Here is an 18,080-nt window from a genome sequence, read left to right as displayed (position 1 = left end):
AGAGAGACAAGGAGCTGCTGGAGAGGGTCCAGTGGAGAGCCACAAGGATGGTCAGGGGTCTGGAGCTTCTCTCTTGTGAGCAGAGACTCTGGGAGCTGGGCCTGTTTGGTCTGGGGAAGACTGAGAGGGGATCTCATCAATGCACAGAAACATCCCAAAGGTGGGTGTCAGGAGGATGGTGCCAGATAACATTTCGGTGGTGGCCAGCAACAGGTTGAGGTGCAATGACCATAAACTAAAGCACAAGACATTGTACCTCAACAGAAGGCAGAATTTCTTTACACTGAGGGTGGCAGAGCACTGGAATAGCTGCCTGAGGAGGTTGAGGAATCTCCCTCTCTGGAGACACTCAAAATCCACCTGGACACATTCCTGTATCACCTGCTCTAAGTGATCCTACTTTGGCAGGGGGATCTCCAGAAGTCCTTTTCAACCCTAATGAGTCTGTGGTACTCTGAATTAGGTTTGTTCATCTCAGAAAAGAGAAAGCTTCTGTTACCTGAGAGGATCCCACAGAAATGACAGAGATTCTGTTTAGAGGAGCCTGTAGTGGCAGGACAAGGGGGGAACGGTCTCAAAGTGACAGGAGTAGGTTTAGATTATGTATTAAGAAGAAATTCTGTACTCGGGGCTAAGGAGGCCCTGGAAGTTGACTAGGGAATTTATGGATGCCCCATCCCTGGAAGTGTTTAGGGCCAGATTTGATGGAGGTCTGAGCAACCTGCTGTAGTGAAAGATGTCCCTTCCACAGCAGGGAAGTTGGGACTAGGTGATCTTTAAGGTCCTTTCCAATGCATTTGTAGAATTGTTCTGTGATTCTGTGATCTTTAGTGTGCAAGGTCTATCCTTTTTTGTACCCCTAGTTTAATGTGGGCTAAAAGAATCAGATAAAAATGCAATTTCTCTTCTGTGTGCTAGGATTTTCTTATGTCATGTGTTTGACGATGTTTTTTTTTTTAAAGTTAAAAATGATGTTCAAGAGGAGGAACTCTTCTAAATTAAAGTTGCAGGGTGTGGTAATGGGGGAGTGTCATGCTAGATTAAGAATGTAGCTTTCTTGTTGGCACTCTTCTCTTACATTTTATTGTTTTCTGTGAAGTTTTGTTTGAATACATCAAAGCATTTCTAATATAATAAAACATACTGATGAAGATATGAAGAAGTATTTTACAGCTAGTAGAAGTTGTAAAAGTGCAACTGTTGTTGCTTTTCTTTAAAGCTTTCATTAACTAATGCAAAGGGAAATAAAGAATAATATTACTCCTTTTATTTTCAGTTGAATTATCTTTGAATTAACTCATTAAATAAGTAAGAAAGTTTAAAAGAAATGGAAATTAATACATTTTTTACAGCAACAAGAAAGGCCACTATTAACAAGGGAGAAGAGAGGGGACCTGCCATTACAATTTCTCAGAAAAAAACTGTTGGCATTTGTTTTTTGTTTTAGCTGCTTAACTGGTGGTTTCTACTTGTTCATTAAATACTGAGTTTCGTCACAGATTTAGTAGGCAGTTTAAACTTTTTTTCCTAGTTCTATATTTTGAACCTTCATGGAAATTACTTAAAAGAAAAATCAGATTTTTGTTTTTGCTAAACATAATTTGCTTTAACTGTTCTCTGTTTAATTAAAACGCAGTATCCCTCTTCCTCAAGTTCTAGTGGTTGAACATAAGCAGTGTTGCGGGGGTAGTTTGTTGTTGTTTTCTGTTATTGGTTGGTTGGGATTTTTGTTGGGCTTTTTGTTTGTTGTTTTCTTTGTTTTGTGTTTTTTCATTCAGTTCTCTTCTATATTCTGTTTGTAATTTAAAGTTTACTTGAAAGGTTGTAATACTTTCCTGCCATGATCTAGCTTTTGTAAGTGGAAAACCAAATGTGTACATTCAGAAGACAGTCTTCAGAACGTAATTGTAACTTAAAAATAAGAGAATGGAGCTGAACTCACAGCTAAGTGAATACAGTACTCACAGTACACCTAATGTAACTGCTACGTAAAAATATTCTCCTGTGATAAAAATAATGTCTTTGAAGACTACATAACTGTCTGCAATGCTTTTTGTATTTTCTGCTGGATGAGAGCAGACTTTCCAATGCAGCTGATCAAATACATCCATATTTCTGTGTGCCCTGAAGCATCTGTACTCTTCATCCTTATCCAAAGTGGCAATAATCCACTCAAGGCCAAAATTTAAAAGTTAGAGATAAGTTTATGTTGGATAACAGACAGCACTACAGTGAAAACAATCCAGTACAGATACTTGGACTTTGTAGGTACAACCTTCAAGTTTCAATCTTGGAATGTTATTTTTTTTCAGAACAGGTGATGCAAAAGTGAAATGTTCTGTCCCTGGTAGCCAAGGTATAAGAGTCTTAATAAATCAGACTGTTTAACAGAGTACTTTTCCTGTATTATGTAGCTTGTGTGTAATAGTCTGGCACAGTTTGAGGTGGAAGATTCAGAAATAACTCATTTGAGCTTTATCTATTCCCAAAACCTTAACTACTTTTTAACAGTCTGGCAAAATAAACCCCCAACTGTTAATGCATATAGAGAAAAGATTGTTGGTTTCTGGTTTGAAAACAGAGTGATGTTTTCAGAGTGAAAATGTGCAAGGTAGCTCAAAATCCATTATTTGCCTTCAGCTTTAAGACTTTGAGAACACCTCTTACAACTCTTACCTAATATTTCCATTTGGTTCAAAGACTAATTAATTTGTGACTGCTAAAGTCTCTCTCTTCTTTCTGTCTTGTTCTAGGATGTGTTTGTATTTAGACATGAACTTGCTCTCCTAAGAATATCTGCCTTCATGGGTCTAATAATACTAGGTGGAATAAGTCGACTCTTTTACGTTCAGCTAATGGGTATTTTCACTGTAAGTATCTGATTTTAGAAGTATATATTAGTTTTATTTTCAGAACAATTAGTGAAAGCATAAAAGCTGATTGCATTTAAGGGAAGACTAGAAAAACACTTTCTTTGTCCAGCTTTTTGACACCAGTGAAATCTAAGAAGCTTTCTAACAAACAGGAATTCAAATAATTCTAATAATTCCACCATGAAGTCTGTTTCCTGATTTGTATTAGTAAAAAAAACCTCATACCTTGTCCTGGAGTTTCACAGTGTACAAGATATGCAGTTGATTTTTGTTTTTATTTTAAACTTTATGTATCCTTTATGTATCCTGGTCAAAATTATGTGACAGTGAGGTTAACTGATAAATCAGATTTTGAGAATGCAGTGTCTTTGTTAAGTATTTTGATAAATATGCTTATGTTCATCTCTTTATTTGTTAAACTGCAGAATGTAATCATGTGCAGTTTATAGTCCAGATTAGTATTCTGCATTTAGATACACAGAAAAAAAAAAAAAAATCCTCTCCATGGAAAAAATTTCCAGTTAAATGAATTTGGTAAGGTATTAAGTAAGTACAAGAAACAAGCTTTTTTGGCATAACATTGTGTTTTGTACATTAGAAGTTAATAGCTGCCAGCAGATTCTTTAAAGTTATCTTGAAAATCTATACAAATGTTTAAAATATTGTTCAACGTGAGAGAGAGTACATTAGATATGTACATGTTGAAAGAGTCTATGATCTTGCCTGCTGAACCTTTTCTTTAAATACAGTAATGTACAGGGTGGAAGCATATTTGTTGCTAGAACTGTTGGGATATCTGCCTGAGATTTCATTTTGGAATTACAAAGGTTTGCACTAACTTTTGTAGGTACATAATAGAAAACCTCCCAACTGAATTGTGTAATTCTTTTGTATGGAATAAAGGAAAAAAAATTACAGTGTAGTTTTTAGTTATGTTAGATAAAGCAGTAATACTGCTTTTTTGTTTTACTGTATTACCTTTACATATTTACTGCCTTTTGCTTTTCCTGTCATGGTAGTTATGCTGTCTGTTATTATTACTGTTCTCCAGCTACTCTACCATACTGAATTTTGCACTTAATCTCAATCCCCAAATCAACAGATTTACCTTTGTGCACCATTACTGTGTCCCTGATTTCTGTTCCAGGGTCTTGCTGACAGGTTTTCTCTTCCCTGTTTAAATGTTGCCTTTATGTCTGCATCATCTAGAGCTGGGATTTTCCTAGACCACCACTATGGTGGCTATCTAGCTGAAGTGGTGAGTTCTGCTCACCAGTAACAGGTGAGACAGAAGCAGAAACTTAGTGAGCCTAATTGCTCAGATACTGAAATATTAATGTCTTTTTAGTTTCTGTTAAATGGATATACATATGAGAAGAGTCAGAAAACCCATCTGATCAGTACTGCCCTAAACCACAGATAGGATATAGATGAAAACAGGGAACAGACCCTAAGTTTATCATTCTCTTCTGTGTGCTGCCAGCTGGACTGGATTTTAACAGTGACCGTCAGCATCCATTCAGATACTATTACTGGATGTGAAATAAGACCTCTCAGACTGAACCTGTTTCTGTTAGATATACCTGAAACATGGGCTGTTTTTGTTCTGACACAGGATACCAACTGTGCTGCCACTGCAACAGTCACAAAGTCCCAGTTTTAACTTCACTGTCCCGAGCCTTAACACTTTCAGGCTGTTGCCACCACTGCACTCTATTTATAAACTTCCGCAAAGTGTTTTCTTTCTCTGTCAGTTGTATAGTATACTGGGAAGTACATCCTATTTACTTACAGAGTTGGCAGCTACACTGGAACAGGTGTGGGGTAGTAGCATTTTTAAGTCCAGTTTTTCTGCTGAAATCATAATCACTGAGCTGCAGTATTCCTGGACACTCTTTTCTGTTCACAAGCCAAACCTTGTGAAACAAACATACTGCAGTAATTGTGGATGTGGATGGTCTGTGAGAGGCAGGTGCTAAAAAGTACAGATGTTCATTAAGGTCTCTCACTGTGCACCCTACCTATCCCCCCAATAGCAAAGGGACTGTTGTCACATGGATATGTTTTTAGGCTTGATGGGGTTGCTGTGGAAATTGAAATCCATTGCTGATGTATCTCCAGTCATTAATTCATTCACACCATGTGGCTGCTGTTGCAGTGACTCACTTAAGAATGTAGGTCATACAGTTCATCCCTCACTCAGGGCATTTCATACCAGCAGCACAATTGTCCTCTCCCTTTTCATTCCATTCTTTGTAAATACAGAATTAGCAAGAATACGGTAGTTTTGAGGAAATCTGTATGACAACAACCAGTCACACTTCAAACAAAAAAAACAAGTGTGTTTGATGCAGTTGTGCTTAGTCCACAAGTGGTGTCAGAAACTCTTTCTGTACAAATGGTTTTTCGATTGCCAGCATTGTACTGTGGAGACTTGCTTCCCTGCATAAGCACTCACAGCTTTGGCTAGCAGCTGGAAAATGCAGAGGAGAAGGCAGCAGGTGAGTTAGTAGTTTCTTTGCAGGCTCCCAAAAGACATGCCTGTGGTGGTCAAGTAGGGAAACAACAAAACTGGTATACCCACCCAGAAGCTTGAGCACATTGAGAGTGCAAGACTTTCAAGCCCTGTAGAAGCAATGAACCATGAACAGTAAGAAGCAGTGATGTTTCTGCTGTGTACTGTGCTGGAGTTACAGTTCAGCATCTAGCCTTCCTGTGCAGATTATGCAAATTGTGTCTGAAGTGAACTCTATATTAAATATGGAATTAGTGTAAGGTATAGATCAAAACTTAATAGCAGAACACAATCATTTAAGTGTAATTGTGCAGACAAGGACCTTGAAAGAAACTTACGATGCTTGGAGGCATGGATATGCACAGTTAAAGCATTCATGTCATATGAATTACTCCATAGCTATTATTGAAAGCATTAATTTCAATGATTGCTGAAACTGCCTAGAGATGTGTGCAAGGGACAAGAGCATGGGGCCTTTGGACAGAAGCAAAGCAACTCTTGTGCTTGTATGGGCGAACAGGTAATACGCTTCTTCGTAGTTCATGCTCTTGTGCCTCTTCTTACAGTTTAACATACCAAGATTAATTCCACAGCTCCTGGAAAAAAAGATATTTTTAAATAGTAGAGACAATAAGCATTGCAGCTCTGTGATCTAAACTTTGGTGGGTGCAAACTGTTGCTGAATGAGTCTAACAGGCTAAGGTTCATTGCTGTTTAACATTACTATTTACCTATCATTTTAAGTGCTGCAAAAATTCTTGTGAAGAAAGATAAACCTAAGATTTATCAAACTTTAACCCTTATGTAACAAGACTTCCTGATTCTCCATAAGAAAACTTGCTTGACCATCATTACATAATTTCCCAGAAAGGAAGCCAATAGCATTTTTTCCCCATCTTAGTAATATAAAGCCAAGGCCCTTTTTTTTTTTGAGGGGTATTGGACATGCTTTTTAAAAAATTTCAGATTCTCGGTTTATATTTTTTATTTTTACTTAGTGAGGTTTATCCTTTTGCCACAGCACCCAGATAGATGAAGTTTAATATGTAGAATAAATTTGCATTTGTGATGTTTGTGTACATTTTTAGAAGCTGAGTTACACGCTACTAGAGTTGAGCAAAGTGCTAGATTGGCAAACCATAAGAATGAGCAGAAGTTTTTTGTAGGTTTTCATAGGATTGACATTTTCTCCTCTTTGATGTATTTTTTCAGAAGTCATAAAATGTCTGAATGCATAATGGAAAGAATACATTTGATATCTTTCATCATATTTTGTAGAATGGGGTAGTAGCTAAAAAAAGCAAAGCAGCACATTATGAAGTGCAGGTGAAATATTCTGCCGTGTGTGCTGGCACTTTGCAAAATGCAGATTTTTTTGCACAGTTGACTGATCTCTGCCTGTCATTGCATAATTGTCATTGGTTATAACAGTAGATAATTTTTTTAAAAAGTCTTTAAGAAATATATGTATGTATTCTGCATATGTGTGCATTCTGCTGTTATCCTGCTTCATGTGTGGTCTGTAGATGTCAAGGTGCTTGGAAAAAATGTGCTCTCCGGTAAAAATGAAAACTTTTTTAAGTTGTATACTAAAATTTGTCTCTTACTGGGGGAATATTCTTGAGGCTGTAGTGCTTGATAAAGTGATTAATAGAGTAAGTAACCTACCACACAGCAATTTCTCTGAGTACATGTGCTGCTACTGTGATTGTGGTATCACTATTAGGGTATCATTAGCAGAAGGCTATTCATAACTCATTTGGAGGTCCAGGAAGCCAAAGAGCAAAGGAGGTGACTTCCTACAATGAGAGGAGAGCAGCTGGTTGGCAAAAACTGTCCTTAGAGGAACTTTTGACATGAATTGTTCTGATGAAGAGGGGAGCAGCTGAGGTGGCCTCTGTGTACAGGATTAGTGCTTTCTCCCTAGAAACTAGCATATGTGAAACACACTTCTATCAGAAGGGGCACATGGCTCTTTTCATCCTCCTTCCCCAGTTGCTTTCCCTGAGCTTTATATGCCTCTGATTTTTGTTATCATCCTGAATTTTGATACTTCTCCTAGTATGTACTTTACATGACACTTGGGGAAGTTTTATTTGGATACTTTGGAAACAGAGGTATCTAAGTTTTCTCCAATTCATAAGCCTCTGAAATAGGTAGAAATTTTAAATTCTAATTTAGGAACTCTAGGACTCTTAAGAAGATACTCCACTTAAAATCTCATCAACCATTAGTATTCTTACTTAAAGTATTCAAGTTTTTAGAGAATTGGATGGAAAAAATTGGTTCCACCAATGAATTAAACACTGTTAGAGGCAATTTCCAAAATGAGCATGCATTTGTGTTGAAGGCCTGCCTCCCTCTAGTGCTTGTTACTTGCTTTATCGTTCGTCATTTCTTGTAGCACAATTTTGAATTTTATATTCCTTAACTGGAAATTTAAATTTATATTCCTTAACTGGAGCCCGTGTTCTTACATTCTCAGGCAGCATGAGTTTTAAATGACATTAGGAAAGTAGAAGCAAACTTTTAAGTAAAACAAAGAAAAACACACCAGAAAGAATTTTGGGAGTTGCACCTTACAAGGGTGCAACTCTTTTGCTCTCCTACTGAAAGTAGCAATTTTAAAGATTGTTGTTACTCTTGACTTCAGACCTCCTTTAGCTGCTTGTACTCCACAAGTAGTATTTGGCCTGAATCTCTACAGGGTAAGAGGATAGGTCCAGTATAGACACTTTATGAAGGTAGAGATATGGTTTTGTTGGTGGTTTGTCCTAAGTAGTAAAAGTATGATTTATGGGTAAATTATCACTTTTTCCACTTCAGAAAGTTTTAAAATCTTATTTTGGGGGTGGGCAGGGAAATACAGACAGTCTGTCTTGTGCAACAGTTGTGTGCACCTATTAATGACCTTGTATTGAAGTGACAAAAGCAAATTTTATATACAATAACAGTATTTTGTGCTTAAGCTAGAAGAAAATATTGAGAATGATGTGTCTGTGTTACTAATTTTTATTTCCATTTCCTTTTTTTTTTCATTTAGTTACATGAAATAATAAAATATGTTGGGAAGCAAAGTCAAATAGTACCCAGAAACTTGATTGCTTTCTCAAGACATGCTTTCTTGACATGTTTTTTAAGAATTTTTCTCTCAATTTTATATGTAACAGATACCTGTTTTCCTAAAAAAACACACATAATTAGCCTATTTATTCATTTATTCAGAGGAAAAGGCATAAATTTACCTAGGAAAAAAAGTCTCTTTTATGAATGCCTGATTGTTTCCGATGTATGTTATAGAAGGTTGAAGGTACAGAGCTCTTTTAAAAAGAGCACTTTGATTCAGTCTTTTTAAAAAAGGTGGAATGGCCAAGATGCTCATGTGTATATTAGTAGAAGACTGGCCCTGGCTTTTTTATTTCTCTCACTCATATTCCATTTTATTTTTAAGAAATTATTTCTCTATGTCTTTCATATTAAGAGTTAATTGATGACAAAAAACATTTTTTTTTATTTATACTGTAGGATTCTTCTATTGCTTATGTTATAGTAATTTGCATTACTATAGAACATGTAAAAAATTGAATGGCATGCTGTTTTTTACGTAGTGGCTTTTCTGATTATTTTTATTATCTAGTGAGTTTTTAGATTGCACCAGACACGGTTAAGAAGTGCTGAGTTTGTTGACTGTTTTTTGAAAGCTGGTACCTTTTGCATATATGAGATTTTCTTCCTCTCAAGATCTGTGGTGTTCTTTATTTTGTTGGCTGCCACCTGTCTGAAGCAATCAGCCGCTTCTTTCTCTTTCTCTGTACAAAAGGAAAATCCAGTCTTCCCATGGATGGTGGAAGGTAACAGGATAATCAGTTCAACAGTGATCCTCTGATGTCATTGTGGGAGCCCTGTAAAAGCAGATTATCTGTGACCCAGATAAAATAATTAGAAATTACTTGGACACTTACAAATAACTGATCTACTAATCTCATTTCCAAAGTTAAAAAAGGCCTGTCTCTCAACGTAACAGTACCAGATGTTTCAGTTAAACAGCATCCTTTGCAGACTAATCTGAACCCTAATTTTAAAGGATTACCTTTGATTGTTTTTATCTCAAACACTAAACAGTGTTTTCATTTTTCCATATGTTCTAACAAACTATTTCTATAAAAGAAAACAAATTTTCTTAATTCTTTCACTACAGTCCATTAAATATGATTTAATGTGATTTATGCTAGTATTGCAGAGAAAAACTTTGCATTGAAATTATTTAGTAATTAACTTGTTTCTCTGAGGCAGAACTATTTAATGGATAGGCTTTTATAAATTTAATAGATACCATGTGGCCTTTGTGCAAGGTAGTGGATGTATTATCACAAACTAAGTGGACAGTGACTTTATTAATTTAATTAATGCTACCAGGGTTTCCTGTTAATTAACTGTTTGAATGAGGTACAATGATATGCCAGTATCCTGTTGCATCAGTACTTTCTGGATGTGGAAAAGAGAAATTTCCCTTTATTTTCTTTAGGAAGGCTAGAAGGAAAAACAGTGTTCCCCTGTCTGGTGCACGATATGGTGCCTACCACATACATTTTTCCCTTTAGAAGCTTTTAAAAATGTTAATATTTGTTTTTTATTGTTGCAGTGTTTCTCCTTTTCACCCTAAATTAGCAAGGATATTTTACGAGGTAATTTTTCAACCTTTTTACAAAGATTGAGTTTTAAAATAATGAAAATGTAGCTGCAGTTATTCTGTTATTAAAACCAAGGGCTTTTTAATTCTTTGCATATTTTATAGTATTAATCCATTGCTGATTTATTGTACAGAGTGACAAGTGATCTAGTTCTGCTGAAATGCTTTTTGTCTTTAATAATAAGTATCTTGTAATTAAAAATATTTGCAATCATATCTTTAATCAGATAATCTATTAAATTCTATTTTGATTACTAAGTACTAAGGGCTTTTCCTGTTTTTTCAAACATGGCAGAAGTGTAATCAAGGAACTATTAATCCTCGTAATTAAGTTTAGCATATTAAAAATTAGGATTGGTAAGGGAAATTAGGATTTCCAGGCAATTGTATTCTTTTTGTGGCTACAGTATAGTGTAATATATAAAGTAATTACAGAGGGAAAGCAGAGTATATATAAACTATAACCCCAAAGAGTAATTGGAAATTACTAACAGAAAATAACTTAATGTTAACATTATCTCTCTTCCTCTTCCTCGTTATTCTTCTCCCTTCCCCTTTTCCTGTCTTTACCTTTAATCCACCTATAGCTAGATCTCCTATTAGAAGACTGAATGAAATTCTATCAATTATATTGTCAGGAATTAGTAATGTCCTGGTCTTTGAATACAATTTTGTTAACTGTGTAAATTCTTTTATATCTTTACCTTATTTCCCTCAAATAGGTTTGCAATTTGTTTAGCGTTTTTAATGAATGTATTCTGACATCTTTAAATAATTATTTACCATAAAAATAAAACACTAGTTTGTTTCAAAACCCCCCTATTTTATGAGGCATTTAAAATGTAGGAATAAATGTAACTGTAAGACACTCTAGGAAGCAAAAGTTCTTATCTCTTATATTTAGGTCACTGTATGGTCTTATGTAAATATGAATTTTTTAATTGAAGTTAATAATTTACAATATTTTAAGGAAAAAGTGCAAGTTAGAAAATGCAATCAGATTTTATATTGTACGAGGAGTAAAAAATATAATGGAATATCATGTCAAAATTATCCTTGGTTCATCACTCAAAAAAGGGAGTTCTTTTACTAACCTATTTTTCTAGTAGTAAAGGTAGTACCTTTAACCACTTGAAGATAAATAACTATGAAAATAATATTTGAGTGTTCCTGGGGCTGAGTACATTTTGTTTGCATGTTGCTTGTCAGATTTAGACATCAGACTGTTAAAATGACTTCTGTGGGAAGAGGACAACATCTAGCTTTCTTATATATTTTTCCCTTATATTTTTGTCTTAAGGTATTTGTAAAGATCAATAAATATAATATGCTTTGTCATATATCTTGTCATGCAGCTATCTACGCCAAACATGCTATGGATTTGGAATAGCCTGAAGTTAAGAGATCTGCTTATATTGCCTCTGTTGTAAATGGTTTATTTTCATTGAGTCATTATCTGATATCCCATAAATAAATTGGAAATCTATTTAACTGAATTAATCAGAGCATAAAGTGCAGGACTATTCCCTAGAAGTAACAGTGTAGCTTTATTTTTCATTTAACACATGAGTCTGATATGGGAGTTTAAACTTAAAATGGAACTAATAATTTTCAGCTGAACATAATTATAATCGATAAACTTAACCATCATATCTAAAATCTAGATTAAGAAAATACATACATATATTATATATACATATATTAAAATCTAGGTTAAGAAAACAATGCTAAAAAGTGGCCAAAGTAAACCTAATATGTATTTAGTACCAAAAAAGAGAAAATTTTAAAAATATTATATATTCTTTCTATGTTTAATACTTTATATTCTTGAGTTTCTCACCTGTCACTTGCATGAGCAGCATGAAAGGATGTTAAAAAACCCCCTTTATATAAAGGTTGTGTTGTCTTGAACTTTCAGATAAAAGCAGAAGCTGCAAATCCAGGAAGGCTTGCAAGTTTTGTTTTCTGTTTTTCTGCTTCATCATGCTTTTCTGCTGATTCACCTCTACTGAACATTCGAAAATACTAAAAGCATGCATGATGCTTGCATTCTACTACTCCAAATATTTAATAGAGCTGTAATGGTTGCATGTCACTTTAAGCAAACACAAAAGAAAAATTGAGCCAGGGATTATAATTGCATGCATTGGAGTTAGTCCTGTAAATTACAAATTACAATTTAGGCTTTCGAAAACATTAATTAGTAAGTGAAAAATACCCTTTGCATGTGCTTTTTTCATGATAAATTAGTTCATGATGAAACCCATTCTATAGGACAGTTTGTTAGACAGTGCAAGTGATATTTTAATTGTTTTTTTTTTTGGCAGATGGTTATGCTACATAAAAGCATATATGCGAAAGGTACAGTTCTCTTTGGAGATAATGTGGATGCATTCATTTGTGAGTGAATCTGAAGTTGTTTTGCAGAACTCTGTTGGTGCTTTTACATGTGTCTCTTTCTCTTCATTCTTCTCCTTCCTCTTACAGCAGTCTTAGCTGTGTCAGTAGCTTACTTAGTTTAGAGCAAGCAAGCTGCTGTTATAGACTTGTAGTATATCCTCAAAGTGAAAAAAACACATACTTTTTGTTCCCTCAGCAGAATCAGAACAGTTTGCGCTTTGGCTATTCCTATAAGTGTGTTTATTTTCTCTAACTTCCTTTTTCCTATCTCACTAAGGTGTGAGATTTTTTTCTCTAGTTGCTTTAAGGTGCCTATCATTGGATATGCCCGATACGTTGGATATGTATCTCTGAATAACCAGGTGCTAGAACAATTTTTATTTCCAATCTGGATGATGACTTTGGGAATACAGATGATCCATCATATCATGTTAGTCAGTTGTGTTTGCCAATTTCATCTTGTATTCAGTTGTAAATTTTAAGGTATTTTTAGAGTTAGAGATTACTAGGACTCTGTAGATATGTGATATATATATAGATATATTGATATATTTGCTCCTAGCAAGTTATTTTAAACTTTTGGATGAGAGCCAGTGCTCAAAAAAGGTTTTAACATTAGCATTAGCTTTGAGTCTGAAAAAAAAAATCTTAGTAGAGTTCTATTTCTATTAATGGTAATCCAAGCTGATAGTAGATGCAGACAGCAAAAGCCTCTTAGGCTGAACGCAGTAATTCTGGTGTTGTGGCAAAACCTTGGTATACATCAAATGCATAATTAAGAGAGATGATACTCTAGTTGAAAGACATTTGTGAGATGTCTTAATGAGCAGACCACCTTGTCATTCAGAAGAATAGTGGTTATTCTGGTCCTTTGTCTCCAAAAGAAAAAAAATCATGTCTGAGAAGGAAGCCTTAAATAACAGTCAAAACTCAGCTATGGTACTCTCCTTTTCCTTCATCTCCTGTCTCAAGAGGGGCTACTGACTTTCCTGGGGTGCTGTGAAGTTTCACTTTCATGTCAAAAGGTAAATTGGTTTCACTCTCAAATGAAAGTACATTTCAAATGAGCCTGTTTGGCAGCAGTGTTGGGGGAGGGAAGGTATGAGGGGCGTTGTGCTTCTTACATATAGTCACTAGCACTTGTTAAGCAGCTAAACTTCAGAGCAATGTTTCTTTGCTAGTTTTCAGCTTTTAAAATGTGCCTCTAGGTTTTTTTTTAATTTTGAAAAAGTATCCAAGAAGCAAAGGACTCACTGGTTAGCCCCATTTTCTTTACTGTAAAGCAAAAGTAATCTAAAGTATTTGTTGGCATTTTAAGGGAAGGGGAGGGAGGAGGGAAAGAAAGGAGTGAGAGGAAGGGAGGAAGGAAGGAAGTGTGTAAAGAAGGAAGGGAGGGAGGGAGGGAAAGAAAAGGAAGGGGAAGAAGAGAAGGGAAAGGAAAGGAAGTTAGTTAATTTGTTCCTGATTTGGTGTTTTACCCTAATTAATTAAGGTAAATTAAATTTAAATTAATTAGTTAATTTAACAGGTTACAATTTTGAGGGGAGTGGACCCTCATGAGAACCTTTCAGGTCTTGATAACATGTCATGACAAAATACAATCTCCAGTTTCCTACCTATTATTTTTCCCCCAAAAAAACTAAACCACAGGATTTTAGGGAGCAGTACAAGTGTATTGATGAATAAGCAATGTGCAGAAACATAGCAGAAAGCCATGTTTAAGATGTTACTTCTGGAACTAAAGCTGTTTTAAAGGCCCCTCTTCTGAAATGGTAGCATAAATGTTCTGTAACTACAAGTCAATTTAGTGTGTGGACTCGCATGTTACTGTTTTAAAAAAGACCGGTTTGCCATTACTGCTTTCAAATATGGCAATATTTTGTACTATTTGATAAACAGCTTTGAGTTGACCAGAGAATAATTCCTAGAACTGAAATATTTTTTTTCAGTTACAAAAGGAGCTATAGCATCTCATTAAAATGCGATTACCACCCTGCTGAAATGCTGAGGAAGTAATCTCTTGTTCACTTAGTCCTTTTTATCAAAAAAGCCAGTCATTAATTTCTCTGGTCAGCAGAGATGGTGTTTTCTCTGACAAAAGCTGAACAAAAAGCCAATCCAAGGGACCAAAGTATTCCTTGGGTGTGCTGTCAAGTAATAAGGACAAGAAGGCGAATGACTTGTGTCTTGCAAAGCTTTCCTGATGCTTGGGGCAACAGAGGGAAGACAGGCCTGTAATGGGAGAGGAGCAGCAGTTTATCTGGGAATCAAAACAAGAAGCAGTATTTACAGTTTGCTGCCTCCAGTCCTTTCCTCCCTCACTGCTGAGTAGGCATTAAAACCCACCTAACAATGGGGCCAGCATAGTTTATGTAATCTTCACTGGGCATGCCTTCTCTGCACAAACTTCTGGACAAGAACTTGAGCATCCTGGTGGATAGGTCATGGACAGAATTAAAGTTTTGACTGTTTAGAGTGTGGTAAGGGATCCTGTTCCAAAACACTTCAGAAGTGGGAAGTAGAATAGAAGGAGAAAAATTGGAAAGGGGGTTCGGCCAGCAATGTCTGGTGGAGCAGGGAAATCAGCTTCCTGTACATTATTTCCCACTCATATTACACCTTTCCCTCGTAAAACTTTATGAAAGATAGTGGTGGAGTCCCACTGAATTGCATGCAGGAACAATCAAGGAGCACAGTATGGTTTTTAGTGCTAGGTAATGTTTCCAGATGATGAAGTTGCAGCCTAGTTAAACCATAGTCCTTTTCTCTGTATGTGGTTGGGACGATGGAGATTAGCTCTTAGTCTTATCCAAATTATATTGTAATTTGACAAGTTCATTAAGTGCCTGTCTGAATCAATGAAAAGTAAAGGGAAATACCAAGCTACCAATGAAAATGAGTTGAAATAATGAAGAATATTTCAATTAATTGTGTTTTGAACTTCACAAGTAATTTTGGGATGCAATGAACTATATATGTGTATTGAAACCCCTACATGATACTCACAAAGGAAGCTTTTTTGTGAAAACCATAGTAAAAGTGAGAAAAAAGTACTATTGGTAATTTTAACTTTTATTTGGGGGTGACCTAAGATTAAACTGATCTGTTACTTTTATTAACATTTTGTAATTGAAGAATGAATTTAAGTTGCTGTTAGCTGCAGGATTGCCTTCACTCTGCACATTATTTAGCTTTTATATTTTAAAAGAACAATTTTTGTATTTGGTATTGTAGGAACTGTAGAAACTCATGGTATATTTTCAGTTGTGCTGTTTGGATTATAAGACTTGGGAAGCTAATGGTTTTAAAACTTCTGACTAGCTCCTGCTTTTCAAAATACTATGTCTGTTAGTGACTGCATTTTACTAGCTTTTCCTGTGGCTATCTCAGTGGGATACTCCAAGTCTGGAATGAGTGCTTGTGAAAAGGATGGCAAGAGTGGACCTTTTCCTCATTGCTTCTAAATGTCCTGTGCATTAATTGTAATATCTGAATTATTTTTAGCTGTAACAATGCTGTAAGTTTTTGTTGACATTCTTTGGTATTGTAGTCAAACTACACAGTATAGTTTCATGTCATGCTTGTCAAATCGTTTAACAGACTGAGTTAAAAATCTATGTGTGTAACCTCACATTGATTTAAAACTGATATGGCATATGTGTAATATGCTGCCTACTGAATTAATGTAAAACAGTGTACATTAATAATTCATTCCATGCTATATTTACTTACTTACATAATGACATTTTAAAGGTTAGTAACATAAAAAAAAAACAACTTTATTGTGGTTTTTGTTTTCTTTAACAGGACACTACAAGTATAGAAAAAATGTCAAACTGTTGCGAAGACATGTAAGTTCTGTAAAATTCTTACATTGTTGAAATGGTAAGGGAGTAGCTGTCTGCTAAGATGATTTTGCATGGTATGGTGCTCTGTACTTCCTATCTCTAGTAGCACCTCACTAATCTTTTAATAGTGGTTGTACACAAAATACCCTCATGTTGTTCCCTTTCTTTCCCTACCCAAAGCCAGTGGAACTATATTTTCTTTTCAAAAGTACAGATCAAAAGATACTTTCTGCAGTGCTTTGACATACGTTTCATTAATATTGAGGTTGCCTGTGCTTCAGAAGGTGCCTTTGTTTGATTGATGACACAGACAGTTTCTGTTCTCCAAACTTAAGTCTCAGCTGCATGTCATAATGAAATAAAAGTTGTATTTCTGGTGCTTGGACACAATTCATCAGAGTTCAGTATTGGAACCCCAGCCAACCTACATTGTTGTAGCTGACTGAAGCGCACTGTGAGCATGCTGTCTTTCACTAATGATGTTGTCTTCTGTAGATCAAGGCCCCGAAAGCCATGGCAGCAGACCTTCTCAGAAGTTTTTGGCACTCACTGGAAGATCCTGTGGTTTATTCCTTTCAGGCAGAGGCGACCACTGCGAGTTCCCTACCACTTTGCCAATCATGTTTAAACAGATGGATGCTGGGCACAGATGGGTCCTCCATGCTGGAAGTGCATTACAGGTTTTATGATAATAGGACTATGACAGTCTTTAAGTCAATTAAAATCCAGTTGTAGGCATCACAGTGTGACCTGGGCATTATTTTAGTTATGGTCTTGATTCTATTCTGAAATTAGTACAAGTTAAACAATTAAACTTCAGGCTTATTTACTTTAAAATTAGCTTTCCAAAGAGATTCCTTTTGTCTTTGAGATTAATACCAAAAGCAAACAACTGGAATGTAGTCTTCACCCAGTTTGATACTGGCTCTTTTTTTTTTTTACCTTTTTTTTCCTTTTTCTTTCTTTTTTCTTTTTGGTGTAGGAAGCACTGAAGTTTACACTGATGGTTAGATTTCTCACTAGGTGTCTTTTTCTGCCTTGAATTTTAATTTTTTTTCAAGATTCTTATCAATAGGTCTGTCTAGATAATAATAATGTCTTTTTTTTCCTGCAACATATGTTTAAAATTCCATGATTCTGCCAGTAATTTATGATATGTAGAAGTAATCCTGCAGCACTGCACTATTAAAGATTACATTTAAAGCTGAAGCAGAGTACTTCCTAAACCTTTATTGGAGAGGTTTCGTAAAGGCACACAAATGTGTGTTTACATAGAGAACAATTTATGGTTTACGGTTACTTTCTGGCCTAGATATGTTAATGAAAAGCGTTCATGTCTTTATGTCAGTGAGAGGGACTAAGTATTTCAGGGTAAACTATGCAGATAGAAAGCATGTTTTCCCTAAATCCCAAGGATTTGAATCAGCAATAATCAACAAGGAAGTTGCTTGGTGCAAATACTAGAATGATTACTTTTAAAAATTACAGAGGTAGTTAGTTATCATAATGTTCCATAAAGAAGAGTATATTGTCAATAAAGTTAAAAATTTTATATTTACTTTTCTTTAGTCTTGATTAGCTGGAATTGGTCTAAGTGTTTGTATATTGAAAATAAAAGTGATTATAAATATTTATACATAAATATAGATTTGCTACTAACTAATAGAGTACTATGTTGATGTAGATAGCTTGTTGTTCCTTTAAGTATGAAAGAAGTTAACCAAAGAAAGCATCTTTCAGATCTGGTAAAATGA

At 35.3% G+C, this 18,080-nt stretch overlaps 1 protein-coding gene across 8 annotated transcripts in view; it reads left to right on the top strand.

Annotated features, from left to right (window-relative positions):
- Positions 1 to 17,878, top strand: part of ZDHHC21 (zinc finger DHHC-type palmitoyltransferase 21) — a 38,900-nt gene extending 21,022 nt beyond the window's left edge. For 2 of the 8 annotated variants that reach the window (XM_015615344.1, XM_015615342.3), the window contains exons 6-9: positions 2,754 to 2,870; positions 12,406 to 12,439; positions 16,286 to 16,329; positions 16,822 to 17,878. In XM_015615344.1, coding sequence (XP_015470830.1) covers positions 2,754 to 2,870; positions 12,406 to 12,439; positions 16,286 to 16,329; positions 16,822 to 17,061 — 435 coding nt within the window. In that variant the 3' untranslated portion in view covers positions 17,062 to 17,878. Of the gene's footprint in view, positions 1 to 2,753; positions 2,871 to 10,030; positions 10,074 to 11,433; positions 12,299 to 12,405; positions 12,479 to 16,285; positions 16,330 to 16,821 lie in introns of those variants that run through there. The other 6 variants (XR_004500549.1, XR_004500548.1, XM_033520661.1 and 3 more) reach the window with 6 other exon arrangements.
- The last annotated feature ends 202 nt before the right edge of the window (positions 17,879 to 18,080 follow it).

Source organism: Parus major, chromosome Z, assembly GCF_001522545.3.
Source record: "Parus major isolate Abel chromosome Z, Parus_major1.1, whole genome shotgun sequence".
NCBI classification, from domain to species: Eukaryota; Metazoa; Chordata; class Aves; order Passeriformes; family Paridae; genus Parus; species Parus major.
The sequence above is the reverse complement of the archived record's forward strand: the minus strand, read 5'-3'. Positions and strand labels throughout refer to the sequence as shown.